This window comes from Gekko japonicus, unplaced genomic scaffold (assembly GCF_001447785.1).
Source record: "Gekko japonicus isolate JY-2015 unplaced genomic scaffold, Gekko_japonicus_V1.1 scaffold135, whole genome shotgun sequence".
Classification (NCBI taxonomy): Eukaryota; Metazoa; Chordata; class Lepidosauria; order Squamata; family Gekkonidae; genus Gekko; species Gekko japonicus.
The window spans coordinates 2,706,593-2,722,040 of NW_015175359.1; the positions used below are offsets into that span (position 1 = coordinate 2,706,593).

The 15,448-nt window shown below is 46.4% G+C and overlaps 1 protein-coding gene across 1 annotated transcript; it reads left to right on the forward strand.

Moving 5' to 3' along the window:
- Positions 1-639: 639 nt before the first annotated feature.
- Positions 640-14,509, forward strand: LOC107122262 (1-phosphatidylinositol 4,5-bisphosphate phosphodiesterase eta-2-like). Its single transcript, XM_015425301.1, has 3 exons — positions 640-690; positions 2,007-2,346; positions 12,483-14,509. The coding sequence occupies exons 1-3, from the start codon at positions 640-642 to the stop codon at positions 14,108-14,110; spliced, it is 2,019 nt and encodes a 672-aa protein (XP_015280787.1). The 3' UTR covers positions 14,111-14,509.
- The last annotated feature ends 939 nt before the right edge of the window (positions 14,510-15,448 follow it).

Sequence of the window (15,448 nt, forward strand, 5' to 3'; positions counted from 1 at the left end):
GGAGGATTGGCTACATTAGGGGTGTGTGGCCTAATATGCAAAGGAGTTCCTGCTACAAAAAGAGCCATGCGGGGCCATTACAGGTCCGTAAAGAATAATTTTTTTCAAAAAAAGAACAAATAATAAAAGCCACTGAAAGCAGAACTGCCCAGCAATTTTTAAATGGCTAAGCTGGCCACCGTCACTTCAAGCTTGGCCCTTCGCTGACTTGAATTAAATAGCGATGGGATGCAAAAAGCAAAACTCCTGGGCACAGTAAGAGAACAAGAGGAAACTCTCAGGCATTTTCATCTCGTCATTTCAAATGATCATATGTGAATAACCCCCCAGTCCCATAATCTCAAGGCAGAAACACGTTTATGAGAAGTTTCACACAAACCATCCCTTATCCACAAGCTGGCAAGTGCACGTGAAATGTCCACAGGAGTGTTGGATAGTGATGCTTTTTCAGGGCCTTGAAGGCAGTATGGCAAAGCCATTGTTGTCTGCAGTAAACATCTTTCCCCCCACCCCTCACTGTGGCTTCTGGTCAAATGGGTTTCACAGGTTTTTGATCAAATTGGTCTTGCAAGCTTTTGAAAGACCACCGAATGCCAAGTGGGACTTACAGGATCAAAGATCACAGTGCGACAGGCGAGAATGGAACTCCGGGACCCCGTAGCAACGATGGCGCTGTCATTTGGCCAACAAGTATCTGAAAAGCTATCACTTGTGGTCACCCTCCTGTTTCACCAAATTCTAAACCGGGCGGGTAGGTAGGGAAAACTCATCTCCGAGAATTGCCTGTAATGAATGTGTCATGGGTACAATTAAATGTGCAATTTTCTATGCATTATGACTTTGCTTGTTTACAACGGATGATTCCTCTGCAGCACGAGTCGTGGGCAACCAACGAGAGATTGGTAGGAATGCAAAAGTTGTGTGGTGCATTTAAAGAGACAGTGGGAGTGTTTCCCCACCTTTGCTAAAACATCCAAGCACCTTGTCGCTTTGCACCACACAATGATGCCACAGGGCACATTTATATCCTTTCTGTATTTCAATCCCATGTTTAAAAAAATTGTCTGGACCAGGTGGGCAGTGGTTATTGACATGTCTTTCAGGGCATGGGAACTAGGTGGGGTTTTTTTTAAAAAAAAATCAGCGGGTTGTTGTGGATTCCAATGGCTTTGAAGCCATCTAATTCCGGTTCAGTATCAAAAGGAGTTAAGTATATTTGACATATTATATGCCTGTTAAATGCACCCATCTTTAGGGACAGAACAGTGAGCTTTAATAGTATTACATCTTTGCAGCTAGATTAACATCTAGAGCACCGCACATCTAGAGTCAACATCTAGAGCACCGCACTTTATTTATTGATTGTTTTTATACTGTTTTAATTGTTTGTTATGGCATTTGCCGCTGTTGGAAGCCACCCTGAGCCCATCTGGGGAGGGCGGGATACAAATCTAATAAACAAATAAATAAATTAGCAACATTTAAGGTTGCAGCCCTATCACATGTACTTAGCTAGGCATCAGCAGCGGGTGGTCCTTTATCCACCTTCTCCAAGTTGCTAACTCAGAGGAAAAATAAGTATATATAGGGAAAGTTGGCTGTGGCCGTGGCCACGGAATTTGCCCACACACCGCTTTGGTGGGTCCTCAGTTGCAGTTCTCTACCCTTCCCTCAAATTGGCTTACCAGGGTACTAGGAGGAACTAAAGCCCCACTGAAAGTAACTGGGACTTAATGTCCATGCAAGTATGCATATGATTTTGACTGCAAGAGTCACTAGTGAACAGGAACAAAATGCAGAAAAACCCATAAGCAGGACAACACGAATGCGAAACTTTGAAACGAAAACTGCAGCCCTGCCTTCCTCCTAATTCTGTCTCCCAGTCAAACCTGGATAGATGATGCTCCCCCGCGAGGTTAACCCCTCGCACATCACTGCTATTTGCCTCTTTGCATGTCCTCTGAAATGCACATCTTCTGTTACGGGGATTTTCTTTTATTTTCCAGGTCAAGCAAGCTCTGGGCTTAAAAGGTCTATTTCTCAGAAATCCAAAGCAGGCCTCTCTCGACAGTCATGCTGCTGGCCAGTTCAATCGCAAACACTCCTTTAGCAGCCACATTTTACGGCGAACGGCCAGTGCACCCACCAAGAGCCAGAAGAAACCCAAGAAGGGCTTCCCCGAGATTGCCATCGACACCAAAGACAACAGTTCCGAAGGGGCCAGCGAGGACCGCGAAGTTGAAGACTCCTCCCGCCCTCGTTTTGATCAAGAGCCTGAGTGCGCGTCACCAGCACCACCTTTTCGAGACGATGCCAACAGAGAGGTTCAAGGAAAGGGGTTGAAAGGTAAGGCCCAAAGTTTTGGCAAGAGTAAAAACAGCCAGACCCGTGCGCACGGGGAGGCGACATTCAGCGAGCCCATCCGGAGGTCCAACAGGGTCCGCCTTCAGGAGCCGCCAGACGAGAAGCAGGGGGTCTTTGCCCGCTGTGCCTTCAACGGATCGGGTAGGATCGGCATGGCCACCAACTGCATGAAATGCATGATCGGCTCAAGCGAGAGCCCCGATCTGGAGTGCAAGTGGGGCGACCACTCCACCGCTCGGCCTGCTTCTGGCGACACTCCGTGCTGCAACCAGTATAGCAGCCTAACAGGAGAGGAGGAGAGGTTAGAGCTAAAAAACTGGGGGATCCAAGAGCAGCCTCGGCCGCGGTCAGATCTTCAGCTTGGTGGTGGCTACGGGGCTACCGGGGACCTACCCAGGACCTGCCAGCCCTTTGCAACCTCGGGAAAGAAAAACAGTGACTCCAAATGCCCCGGGGTGAAAGGTCATTCTCGGCAGAGGTGGCAGGGTCAGCCTGGTGGCAAATACGGAAGCACTGTCAACTTGGTGACTGCCAGCAATGGCTCCGTATCCTCCGACTCCAGCAGCCTGGAGAGCCTGGGAAGCCCTGAATTCCCTGCACGCTGGCCCGAGAGCTCCAGGAAGCAAGCGGGCACCCTTCAGAGGGAAATGAACGCTTTGTTTGCTGAAAAACTGGAGGAAATTCGCAGTAATTCCCCTATATTCTTTACTGGTAAGACCAGATTTTCTTCACCTCCACCATCCTCCATAGTTCATATCGTCGTCTTCCGTTTCCCTTAGAAGCACTAGCATTATTGTTGTTTTTTTATTTTGCCATTGTAGCTTTTCATTCAGCAGAAGAAAAACATTTATTCGTAAATGTATTTCTGTTTGGGGGGTTATGTGCAGTCTAGACGCTGTCTGCCTTAGACGAGCATTTGTTTTTCCCATGCCAGACCACGTCCGGTAGTGAGTTCACTTGTAGAGTTCTGTAATTTGTGTGACTGTGTGTGCATTTCGTACTCATGTCATGTAAAAGTATGATTCTGAGATCTGTTTTTAGTTCAACCAGAGCACTGACTGCTGACATTAAATTTAGAAAAGAGGTAAATGGAAGTTCCAAGATGAGAAATTGGATATCCTCCCTGCAAGAAACAGAGAGGGTCTTTTTCTTGAGAGCCAGTTTGATGTAGTGGTTAAGTGCGTGGACTGTAATCTGGGAGAACCGGGTTTGATTCCCCACTCCTCCACTTCCAGCTGCTGGATGACCTTGGGCAAGCCGTAGTTCTGTCAGGGCTGTTCTCTCAAGGACAGTTCTGGAAAGAGCTCTCTCATCCCCACCTACCTCACAGGGTGTCTGTTGTGGGGAGAGGAAGGGAAAGGAGTTTGTAAGCCGCTCTGAGGGTCTGAGTGAAGGGCAGGGTATAAATCCAATCTCTTTGTCGTCGTCGTCTTCTTCATTGCATCATCAATGGAAAACCCCTCCCAGTGAAAACAGATCCCTCTTGATGCCATTTAGCAATTAGGATGTCTAAGCTATGTGGCTTCTTCTGTCATAATTTATTTTTATTCATTTATTTATGGTGGAAAGTGCCGTCAAGTCACAGGTGACTTAGGGCGACCCTGTAGGGTTTTCAAAACAAGAGACATTCAAAGTTAGTTTGCTGTTATCTGCCTCTGCGTCATGCCCCTGGTATTCCTTGGAGATTGGGCTAGGCTATCCAGTTCAGGGTGCTGTCAGAATACAAACCTCCAAAGAAAGATGTAGGGTGATTTCCCACAAGCGCTGCTCCGCGCTCACTCCTCCCTTTTGCCCCGATGGTACGTGTCAATTTCACACAAGCTGCTGCGCGGCTGCATTTTGCCCCGCAGCTTCGTGCGATTTTCCCCGCGTCTACTCAGTCCTCAAAAAACAGGATTGAGTAGACGCGGGGGAAATCGCACGAAGCTGCGGGGCAAAATGCGGTCGCGCAGCAGCTTGTGTGAAATTGACACGTACCATCAGGCCAAAGAGAAGAGTGAGCGCGGAGCAGCGCTTGTGGGAAATCACCCGTAGCATTTCTCTGTTTTTGTTGGTAGACCTTGAACCCAACCCAGTTTTTCTTTCTTCCTGAGTTAGATCAGGGGTCAAACTTTTAAAACTGTACCTTAATTTAAAAAAAAAAAAATTGGCCAGGTTGCTCTGGTTGCTCAAAAACAAGTCTTTGGATCCTACGGCTAACTTGTTCCAACTATCTCACTTTTCCTTGCTAATTTATTCCTTATCTGTTCCTTGAATTAACTGGATTTTTCCCTCCCTCTGTTCTGTCCTATTCCACATGCACACTCTTGTCTCTGTAGTTAAGAACTGAAAGGATGAGCGAAGCACAGGTAACTGCTGAGCGTTGACAGTTTTAAATGCATCTGGCTTGTTTTCTTCCATCCCATAATTCTCTATGCCAGGGGTCCCCAATGTGGTCCCTGGGTACGGCACGGGGCCCGTCAGCACCTTTCCTGGCACTTGTCAAGTGCTTTTAGAAAGTGGGTGGGGCCAGGCTTGTGCACAGCAGGGCTTCTGATTGGCTGTGCATATTAAATGGTGTCCCGCTAAACAGAGTGGCTCCCTTAAATGTTGCCACGAGGGTCCTGAATAACCTCGCCCCCTGACATTTTGTGGTGGCTTCACCTCCGGTGGAAGCCATTTTGTCAGAATTCGAAACAGGCCCGCAGGCTCAGAAAAGTTGGGGACCCCTGTTCTTTGCTATCTGTCCCCTCTCCATCCTGCTCCCCAGCATGATATATTTTTCAGCATGCTTTTGATTCAGACTGGTGTGGGGAGGTAGTTCTCTCTTCTTCTTTTCCTGTCCTAAGGCCCCAATTTTTGCTTCTGCTGCTGATCCAGCCATGGACGATGCGGAGGGCTCTTTTTGTAGCAGGAACTCCTTTGCATATTAGATGACACACCCCTAATGTAGCCAATCCTCCAAGAGCTTACAGTAGCCCCTGTAAGAAGAGCTCTGTAAGCTCTTGGAGGATTGGCTACATTAGGGGTGTGTCGCCTAATATGCAAAGGAGTTCCTGTTACAAAAAGAGCCATGCCAGTATCTATTGATCACTCCCTCGCCTTTATTTATTTATGGATTTATTTATCAAATTTATACCCCGCCCTCCCAGCCGAAGCCGGCTGCCTGGTACAGCACATATAATCACCTTAGTATTGCAGTCAACATAGAACTTTTAGTTGTGATGGAATTTTCCAAAAATTGCACTTTCAGACAGTTGATAAATACATCACCGGGCTAATTTCCTCCATGGGCTTTGTTGCGTATGTATCAACTACTTGAGCGTGCAATTTTTGGAAAATCCCATCACGACTAAAGGTTGTTAACTGCAATACTGAGGTAGTCATACACGCGGTACCAGGCAGGTGAGGGGCTATCAGTAAATACTGTTATTTATTGTCAGATATTCCAAGATGCAGGTGGAAACCCGCATTTAATTTTTAAACACTCTCAAAGATATGTGATGTAGATCAAACCCATAGCACTGGGGAAGGGGAGGTTTAAGTCTTCCCCTCTGTTTGGTTTTCCCAGTTGGAATTCTCCTTCCCTTTCACCCCAGCGGAGCTGCGGTGGCTCAAGTGGTTAAGACGCTGAACTGCAGGCTGTGGAAGGTCGGTAGTTCAGCAGTTCAAGACCCGGGTGCCGCATGACGGAGTGAGCTCCCGTCTCTAGTTCCAGCTCCTGCCAACCTAGCAGTTCGAAAGCAAGAAATTGCAAGTAGATAAATAGGGACCACTTCGGTGGGAAGGTAACAGCATTCCGTGCGCCTCGGTGTTTAGTCATGCCGGCCACATGACCACAGAAACGTCTTCGGACAGTGCTGGCTCTTCGGCTTTGAAACGGAGATGAGCACCGCAACCCTAGAGTCGGATTCGACTGGCTTTCGAGCAAGGGAACCTTTACCTTTTACCTTCACCCCAGCAGAGAGAAAAGGCAGATATCTGTATCGTGCCTGGTATTTCCCAGCACGAGCTTAAAGCCGTTGGGGGAGGAGGACATTTTGGACTGGGGAAAATGGCATGGAGGAAGAGTTAACTCCCAAATACCATACTACTGTAGCCTCAGTCCATATTATTCCTCACCACCACTCCACCCTGGCATCCTTTACTGTAGCTCAGCAAAACATATGTGGATCCAAACATGGGTTTAATTTTTTTCTCATCAAGTGTAGTTTGGCCGTCGATTGCACTGTGCAGGAAACAAAGTTAGAATGCCATATTTTCCAGAGTATGGACAGCTCCAAAATATGATTGCTGTTTTCCTGTAGCATGCCTGTGCTGTACACGTGTGAATGTCTGTGATCCTCATCTGGAGTTCTGGGTACCACATTTGAAGTACATAGACAAATCGGAATGGGTTTGCAGGAGGGCAGTGAAGATGGGCAACTCGGATGGTTGAAGGCACTGGGTCTCCTTAGTTTGGAGAAGAGAAAACTGATCACGCGCTTCTGATGCTCGAAGGAATTATAGGAGAGGGCCAAGATTTCTTCTCTGCTGCTCCAGAGGGCAAGACCAGATCAAATGAGCTTAAGTTGCAGAACTTTTGGTTGGATGTTCGTTTTTAAGAATGTCAGTTCTTTGCAAGTCTCATTCCCATCACACGATCGCTTCTTGCTCCTATAGGTTGGCACTGTAGGGCTCGACCAGCATTTTCTCACAAGATTATTCATTAGCGAATATGGGAAACAGGCTGTCCGGTCTGTGTCTGGCAGCAGACAAGAACCGTGAGCAAACAGGGCATGCAGAAAAACATTCTGAGCCATTATAGTCCAATCCAGGTTGACTGCCTAGAAGTCCTTGTAAATCTACTGTTGGACTCAAGTCTCATAATTGGGGGGGGGGATTCAGAATGGCAAACTCAAGGCTGTGTACCTGCTGTCCCGTGCCAGTCATTAAAACTGGGCCCAGGTCCCTCTGAGCATGATTCAGTGTCAGATCCCCCTCCCCATTTCCAAACTTAGGGCTTTCCTGCACGGGGTTAATTTAATCGGCTGTTTCCATGCCACTTTGGCATATCCCTTGACTTCCACATTCATTTTTGTGCCTTTAGTTTTCCCTTTGAGATTTTTTTCGCCTTGTTTTTTAATTGTTCTTTTGAGACCCCTTATACCCCGATCTTTTTTTGGAACCTGGTTTTGTGTTGGCTTTTTCCTCGTGCATAATGTTCCTGTTGGTTTTCTTTGTCTCTCCCACCCACCTCCAGCCCACTTTTTGATGACTGAACTGTCATGAACCACTCTCTTTCCCCACTGCCACCCTGAAGATTACTGTTTTTTTCTTCTTTTTTTAATGGCATCAAAATATCGATATATCACTGGAGCATTGTAGCAATAGGCTTAGCAGGTTCTCTGAATCCTACCTTTTCTTTTTCAAAAAGTAAGTCTCCAGCTCTTTCCATGTAAGTCTCTAGCCTTTCCCCTCACAGAGATATGCCCTTTTCCTTATAATTCTGTGAGGGAAAAGGCTAGAAACTTACCTTTTTTATATAACTTTATTTTTAATTTCAACTTTTCAAAAACATTACAAATTCACAACTTTTGATAACTTTACAAATAAACAATAAAAACGGGAGCAAACAATGGTATCAATATAACTTCAAATATATGGTATACTCATTAGTTCTATTATCAACACTTATTTAAACAATTTAATAAAACATAAAATCTACATATTTAGCAGGTAAGGTATCATCTTCGGTATTTGTTGCTGATATATATAAGAAAAATGTGAAACACTTTTCAACAAAATTAGAATTTTCCAGTGGGTTTTCTGCAGCTAATAATTGAGATGCTGTCTTATCCATTACTATCATGTTCCAAAGCTTTGACAACCATTGTCTAGCTCTTTACCAATCACCTTCAGTTTTAAATTTCCATTAACAATTTCAGATCTGATGATTTGCAACTATCTAGAGGCACCCGTCAGGGTTGTCCTCTGTCACCTATACTGTTCACTATCTCTTTAGAACCATCGGCTTGTGTAATAAGGCAGGATCCGAGAATATGAGACTTACCGTTTTTAAATGAAAGCTGGGAATTCAGAAAACCTGCTAGGCCTATTGATACAATGCTTCTGTGATATATCAATATTTTAGTTCCTTTTGTTTAAAAAAGGGGGGTGCTCTGATGCCACCAATGATACCACCAATGACATCAGCACCCTCCCTTGAAAATCCTCATTATTGAGAGCACATGCAGAAGAAAATAAACAGACTCCATGATTGTGAAAATACAGAGGGAGTGCAGACATGTTGAAGGACTATGCCTAGACAGATTCCAATACTTGTGGTTGCCAGGAAAATCAAGTGTAAGTCAAGCATGAGGAAAAGCCCACATTTTTATAGCATGAGGAAAGGGCAGGGATGTATGCATAGGGGCTGGCTCAATAGTGGCTCATGTGAATTCTCTGTGGAAAACTGAATGGATTCCAATTCTAGCATATCTCAAAAAGGTGTCATAGCATTGGCAAAGGTGCAGAAAAGGGCAACCAGAATGCTCAAGAGACTGGAGAATCTTCCCTTCTAGGAGAGTCTAAGCAGGTTTTGGTTTCAAGAAAAAACAACTGAAGGCAGAAATGATAGTGGTGTGTAGTGTGCACAAGGTGAAGAGAGTGGATCAAAAGAACTTTTTCTACATGTCCCATAAAACCAGTGAAGTTGGATGAGGACTAGAATCAATGAAGACAAAAATATGCCCATCCGTCAATAAGGATAGTAGGGGTGTGCATTCGGTAAAGCCAAACCTTTTTGGAATTTTTCGGGTATTCAGCATACCGAATCAGATTCCCTGATCTGATTCAGCTGCCGAATACTGAATGCCGAAAAAAACTGAAAATATTTGTGGGTTTTCCGGCTTTTTTTGGCATTGCTGATTACAGGCTCTGAGATACTTTAAACTTTAAAGGGCTCCACTTACCGTCTTTTCCCACCCTTTTATACTGCAGAGATCCTCAGATTGACCTTAGTCCCATTGGGTTTGAGCACTGACTGCCACAGTGGCACTGGTTCTGGTGGGCACATTGCACTGGTTCTGCTGCTGACCTTGCAAACATGCCCCTCACAACAGCACACCTCAATTACTTTCTAATGCAGAGATTATTGGGGAGACATTGTTGTCTGTCTTTTCCCCCTTCCATAGGAAACAATGGAGGATTGGGGGCACCCTCTTTGGATGCCCCTAGAATTGGACTCCCTGGTCCAACCTTTTCCAAACTTGGGGGTTGTTTTGGGGAGAGGCTGCAGCAGCTACAGTACAACTTTGTTGCCTCTGCCTCAACCCCCTTCCTCTCCATCCCCCTGAATACTTGTTAGAAGATTTTTGCCATTGACTGCAATGGTCCCATAGGATATAATGGAGCTGAATTTTTTTGGAAATACTGAATATTTTCAGGTACCAATACAATACCAGTATTGGTATTTGGGTATATTCGGGGATACCGAAAAAATCAGCTTTATTATACCCAATCTGGAAAAAACCCTGAATTTTTTCCCCCTGCACACCCCTAAATGGTAGTCATGTTAGTCTGTCTGTAGCCATAGAAAAGAGTAAGAGTCCAGTGGCACCTTAAAGCACCTGAAGAAGTGAGCAGTTGTTCCCTCTAAGCTGTGGAGTCCTGTGAGCAAAAATTCTACTTGGTGAGCTACTGGCATTAAAGTTGTGAGCGAGCGATTTGGCTACTGCATAAATCAGTTTGCTCTGGAGCCATCCTTCCTGAGCAAAGACAAGAATGTGTGAGCCGGAGGCTAAAAAATGGTGAGCTAGCTCACACTAACTCAGCTTAGAGGGAACACTGGCAGTGACTCATGAAAGCTCATCCCCTGCTACAAATGTTGTTAGTCTTTAAGGTGCTCCTGGACTCTTACTCTTCTCTACTGCTTCAGTCAGTGAGTAATTAAGTGGGGGGGGGGTTTCCCATGCTTCTGGATGCAGTGGCGACCACTATTTAGTTGGCTTTCAAAGGCAAATTCACAGAGGAAACATCCATGAGAGGCCGTCAGCCGCAGGAAAAGCTTTGGTACATGGCTGGCCACTGTGTGAAACTGGATGAGAGACTTGACAAGACTGATGGTTTGATCCACCGGGGATGCTTAAATATGATGTACTGAAATGCAAAGCATATATATATATATATCCATTGCCCATTAACGCCTTGCTTGCCAAGTACCATTTTAGAATAAACAAAATGCCTTTCTTTATGATGGGTGCGCTGGAGGAACAGGTGGTATATTGCAGAGGCAACAGGAATAGTTGCCACTGAGGTTCTCAACCTCCAGGAGGGGTCTAGAACTACAGCTGATCAAGACTACAGAAATTTCCTTTCTCAGAAAGGCTTTGTCACCTGCCCATTAAGGGAGGTTGAGACTACAGAGCACATGTTTTTAGATGCCCATATTGTAAGATGGCATGCAATAGAATCATCACTCCGCTGATCGAACAAATCCTGGGCCTCTCCGAAAAAGCTGGACTCGAGTTTCTTTTATCTGATAGAAATCCCAAGATTACATACCAGGTAGCCAGTTTCCATATGGTGATACCCAGATCACGGAAATTTTTAAGGTAGCTAATTAGATATAGCAGTTTGATATCAGACTAAATTTTAATTCCGCTTTTAATGTTTTACTGATGTATTGTAAAACCCTGGAATATCGTAAAGGTGTACTTCTTTTGTATGACTGGTCTAAGGACTGTAGAAATAAACTGACTGACTGACTACAGAAATTAGCGCTTCTGTAGGACATAGCAGCTTCAGAGAAACGGAAGTCCTCCCTCAGGCACTGCCCCCAAATCTCCAGGAATTTCCCTACCCAGAGTTGGCAACTCTAGCTGAGACATCTCTGGATGCTCTGCACTTGAAGATACATTCCACTCTTCCATGGGTCTCTGCGTGTATAGCCCAGGATCCTTGACTATACATACATTTTTACGACCCATGCTCAAGCTAACAGCAGAAAAACAATACACTTAAAACATACGAAAAGTGCATCATGAAGAAAACAGCAGAAACTAAACTGTTCTGTAAAGGGCTTTCCCAAGTTAGAAGTTAGGTGGGTGTCTCACAGGGCCTTCTCTGTGTTTGCACCCAGCTTACATCACTTCCTGTCCACAGCTTTATGTTCAGTACCTGGTTTTGTAGCCAGGACTTTTTTGTTCACTTCAGCTTTTGGTTAATCAGTTAACTAATTGTGTGCTTCTGTGTGGTCCCCTGAATGTGGCTGAATACTGGATGTAGTTATTGTTGTATTACACTTTGATAAATATTTTATTTACCAGATTTTTAAAATTTGTGGTTGATTTGTTGATTTAACTTGGAAGCAACTCCAAAAGCTTTTGGTGAAGGGAGGAGGAGTTGCATGGTAGAACTTTTAGAAATGACACGGTTTTGTTGCTATTTGACATAATACCAAGTGCCCTTTGACTAAATCTCACTAATGGTGGAGCTGGGTGCATCTCCCTTAGGAGTGGGTTCCATAAAAATGGGGACCACCACTGAAAAGACCCTGTCTCACGTATCCCAATGGCCACTGTTCTAGCAGTTATACTGAGTCAGGGCCTTCAGAGCTGGGTGTAGGGGTTGCACAAAAAAAACCCCCAGCCACTATTTTTTGGTATATTAAACCCCCAAAATATCGGTATTTCCCAATATTCCTGAATCCCAGTACTGGTATGGAATTTGGATTCAGGAAATATTCAGAATTCCTGAACTTTTCCGGGTCCAATGGACCCAAGAAGGAAAAAAAGAGAGAGAGGATCAGCTGGGGTGGTGGGATCTGAGAGCTCCATGCCACCCTCCTCTAATCCCAGACTGGCTCCTCTTTGCAGCTTGGTTTAAACCCTTTACCTTCAACTATCTGGCGGTCCTGAAAAACCCTGAATATTTTTGGGATTTTACATATCAGCCAATTTCAGATAGCCAAATAAATACTGGGCTCTATATCCAGCTGAAAAAAATATCCAGAAAATACAGATATGTTATTTTGGGGATATTTTTTCGGCTTGGTATAGGGTGCAAAAGTTAGCTGTAACAGCTCTGAATTCCTTTGTTCTTCGTTAGTGGATGAGCCTCATTTATGACCCGCATCCCATGTTTTCTTCTTTTCCCAGATGTCCGCCAATTCTCAATGCAGAGGTCAACCACTTCATTATGTAGCCTGGAGACTATCGCTGAAGAACCCTTTATTGCCAATGAGAACCAGCCTGCTGGTTTTTGCTTCCCTCTGCCCGCCGCCCCTGCCAGTGATCCCAGTGAAGGATCTGTGCCTAATCACTCCCGTGAAATCAGATCAGACAGAGGCAGCCCATCAGAGGAACCTGAGAAAGCTCCGCTAAGGCAGTACATGGTGGCAGTTCCAGAAGAAAAAAGGCCTCTTGCTCCCAACACTGCCATTGCCAGCATGTCACAACAGGGAGATGTCCGGAAAAGCAGCCAAGAAGCAAATGGCTGGGGAGAGGTTCATAGCAGTGTGAACTGGCCTGGTTTACAAACTCAAGACAACTTAGCATTGGCCAACCAGTGGCCCCCTTCAGCTGGAAGTTTCCTGGAGCAAAGAGAGAGCCTCAAGAGAACCGTGGACAGCACCGGAGCTGGGCCATCACATCAAAGCAGCACCACACCAACTTCCTCTCGCGAATCTACTCCCGTAACTCAGTCTACCACCTTCCCTGAGTCTCATGTGGTAGTGAGGCGGTCCAAGAGTGAAGGGCACAAACTTTGCGACTGCTCAAGGCGTCCTGGTGGTTTCTCCCCGGCAGCTGAAGTCTACTCTGATGCCACAGTCAATGACCGTATCTGGAGCAAACTAGACTCCAGCAGCCACCGGGATAGTATGTCTTCCTCATCCAGTATGTCCTCCAATGACACAGTCATAGATCTCTCCTTGCCCAACCTTGCTCGGAAAAGCCTCCCAGACCTAGGTATCCGGCATGAGAATTTCGAAGTTGTTGCTGAGAGAAGAGTGGCTCGCCCGTGGTCTGCGAATGCTGCCTCTGGGCGTGAAATGGCCATGGTGACTAAGAGCAAATCCAACCCCAACTTGAGGTCAGGCCAGCCAATGGAAGATGAACTGTGCCCTAGACCCCTAGCCAGGGGCCCCGAGGTCGGTTTGTTGTCCGTCCCCAGAAAGCACACCTGGAGCAGGCTGTACATGGAAAGTCTCAGGCAGTCGTATCTGAAACCCAAAGATCTGGAGAAAGCGGAGCCCAACCAGGCCAAATCCAAAAGCCTCGGAGACCTTACCTCAGACGACATCTCGTGCACCTTTGAAAGCAAGTACCGCAGCATCAGCCGGAGCTTCGTCACCCGCTCCATGCGGGAGCAGCACCGCTGTGCGGCTGCCAGGTCCTCAGCGAAGCCCCCGGACGAGCTAATGGAGCGCTTGAAGAAGCTGACCACCTTCCAGCTGGAGAATGACATCACTTCACCCACCAGCCTCGAGCCGAATGAATCCGAGGAGGAAGAGGAAGGGATGGGCCTCCTCCGAAGGTCCTCGTCCCGGAGCCAGAGCAGGGTGCGGTACATCGCCAACCGGGCCAAGCAGGCACAAGAGAGGCAGAGGCTGAAAAACTTGGCTCTGGTCAACGGGAGTCCCATCGAGGAGCGGGGTAACCCCGAAGGCGCCTGCAGCTTTGCAAGAGGGGCCTGTATGGACACAGCTTCCCCCGGTCTGTTTACATCTCCGCTCAAGAATCAAACTGACTTGAACACCGAGGCCGTCTATATGTTCAAACTCTAACACTGGGAAGGGCTGAACGAAGTGGATGTTTACATTCTTGTCCGCGCAAAACCAACCGTTTTATCTTGTTTATTTTTGTAAAAAATGCTCAAGGAGCAGAATGCCCTCCTTGACAGAGAACGCTTCCTCCTCCTTCCAGCCTCCCAAGGACAATTCCTTGTGGGGGGGAAATAAATGCAAAATCTGTAGCACTTAATATGGAAAGGGGCCAAGCAGTATTTCCCGGGGATGGGGAGTGATGGTGGTTGAGATACCTCGCTCTGTTATCCCTGGAAGGCGTGTCCGAGCATGCGCACAACCATTCTGTCCTCCCTTTTGTGGCTTATCTTTCTTCAGCTACAAAACCAGTAAGATAGAGTCCCTGACAACATCAGAAACCATCCCCTTTCTATTGATGTCACGTGCTTCCTTCATAATTCTCATAGGCGTAGCCACAACCTTCCTTCACTCGTGGGGGGGGGAGTGATGTTCAGCAGATGCAAAAAGGTCAGGGCCTTTTTGGTGGGGGGGTGGCTAGTTTGAAGAGAGTCGAACCATGGTATAATCTTTGCCTTGTCTGCATACATCTCGTTAGTCCCATTGCCACCTCTGGTCTGTCCCAGAGGTCTGGTAAATTTGGGGACTGATCCAAAAACAACAACTGTGAAACCTGTTTATTGGGATGGTAAGGGGAACGTATATGCACCACAAGCTATAAAGTCTGTCACATCATCTTTGACTCTCTTTGCAAAAAAAAGAAATGGTTCTCTCTCTCTCTCTCTGACCTTTTCCTCCTTTGGCACGTTTCTCCTGACCTGCTCTGCTCAGCGCGAGTAGCCATGACTGTGGGGAGTTGCCACCAAGAAGTGCACACGAGCTCACTGGGGTACCCCGTTTCTTCCCCAGTCCTAGCTAATTGTACTCACAGCACCTGGTGTCTGGCTCATGCGGGTTGGAGCTTAGGAATGTCATTTGTTTTCCGAATCGTAACCCTCATGGTAGCTTTGGGTTTTTTTTAATGCCATGGCAGCAGACTGATTCGTTTTAGCCCAGGTCTGCCCCAATTACGTATAAAACGGAGAGCAAAGAGGGCATGTGTATGATGGGAACTCATCCCTACCTGCCCCAACGGCTTTCTCCCAGTGCCTTCTGTATCCCGAGAAGGTTTCTCCCAGCAAAGCTGACTCACTCGTAATACGGGGATTCAACTGAGGGGTGGGGGTGGGGGGACAGACTGCCTGAGAGCGAGTGTGGTGTAGCGATCAGAACATTTGTCTTGGTCAGAGGCAACCTGGATTCAGATCCCTGTTGGACCGTGAAGATCACTGGATGACCCTGGGCCAGCCCCTCCCTCCCTCC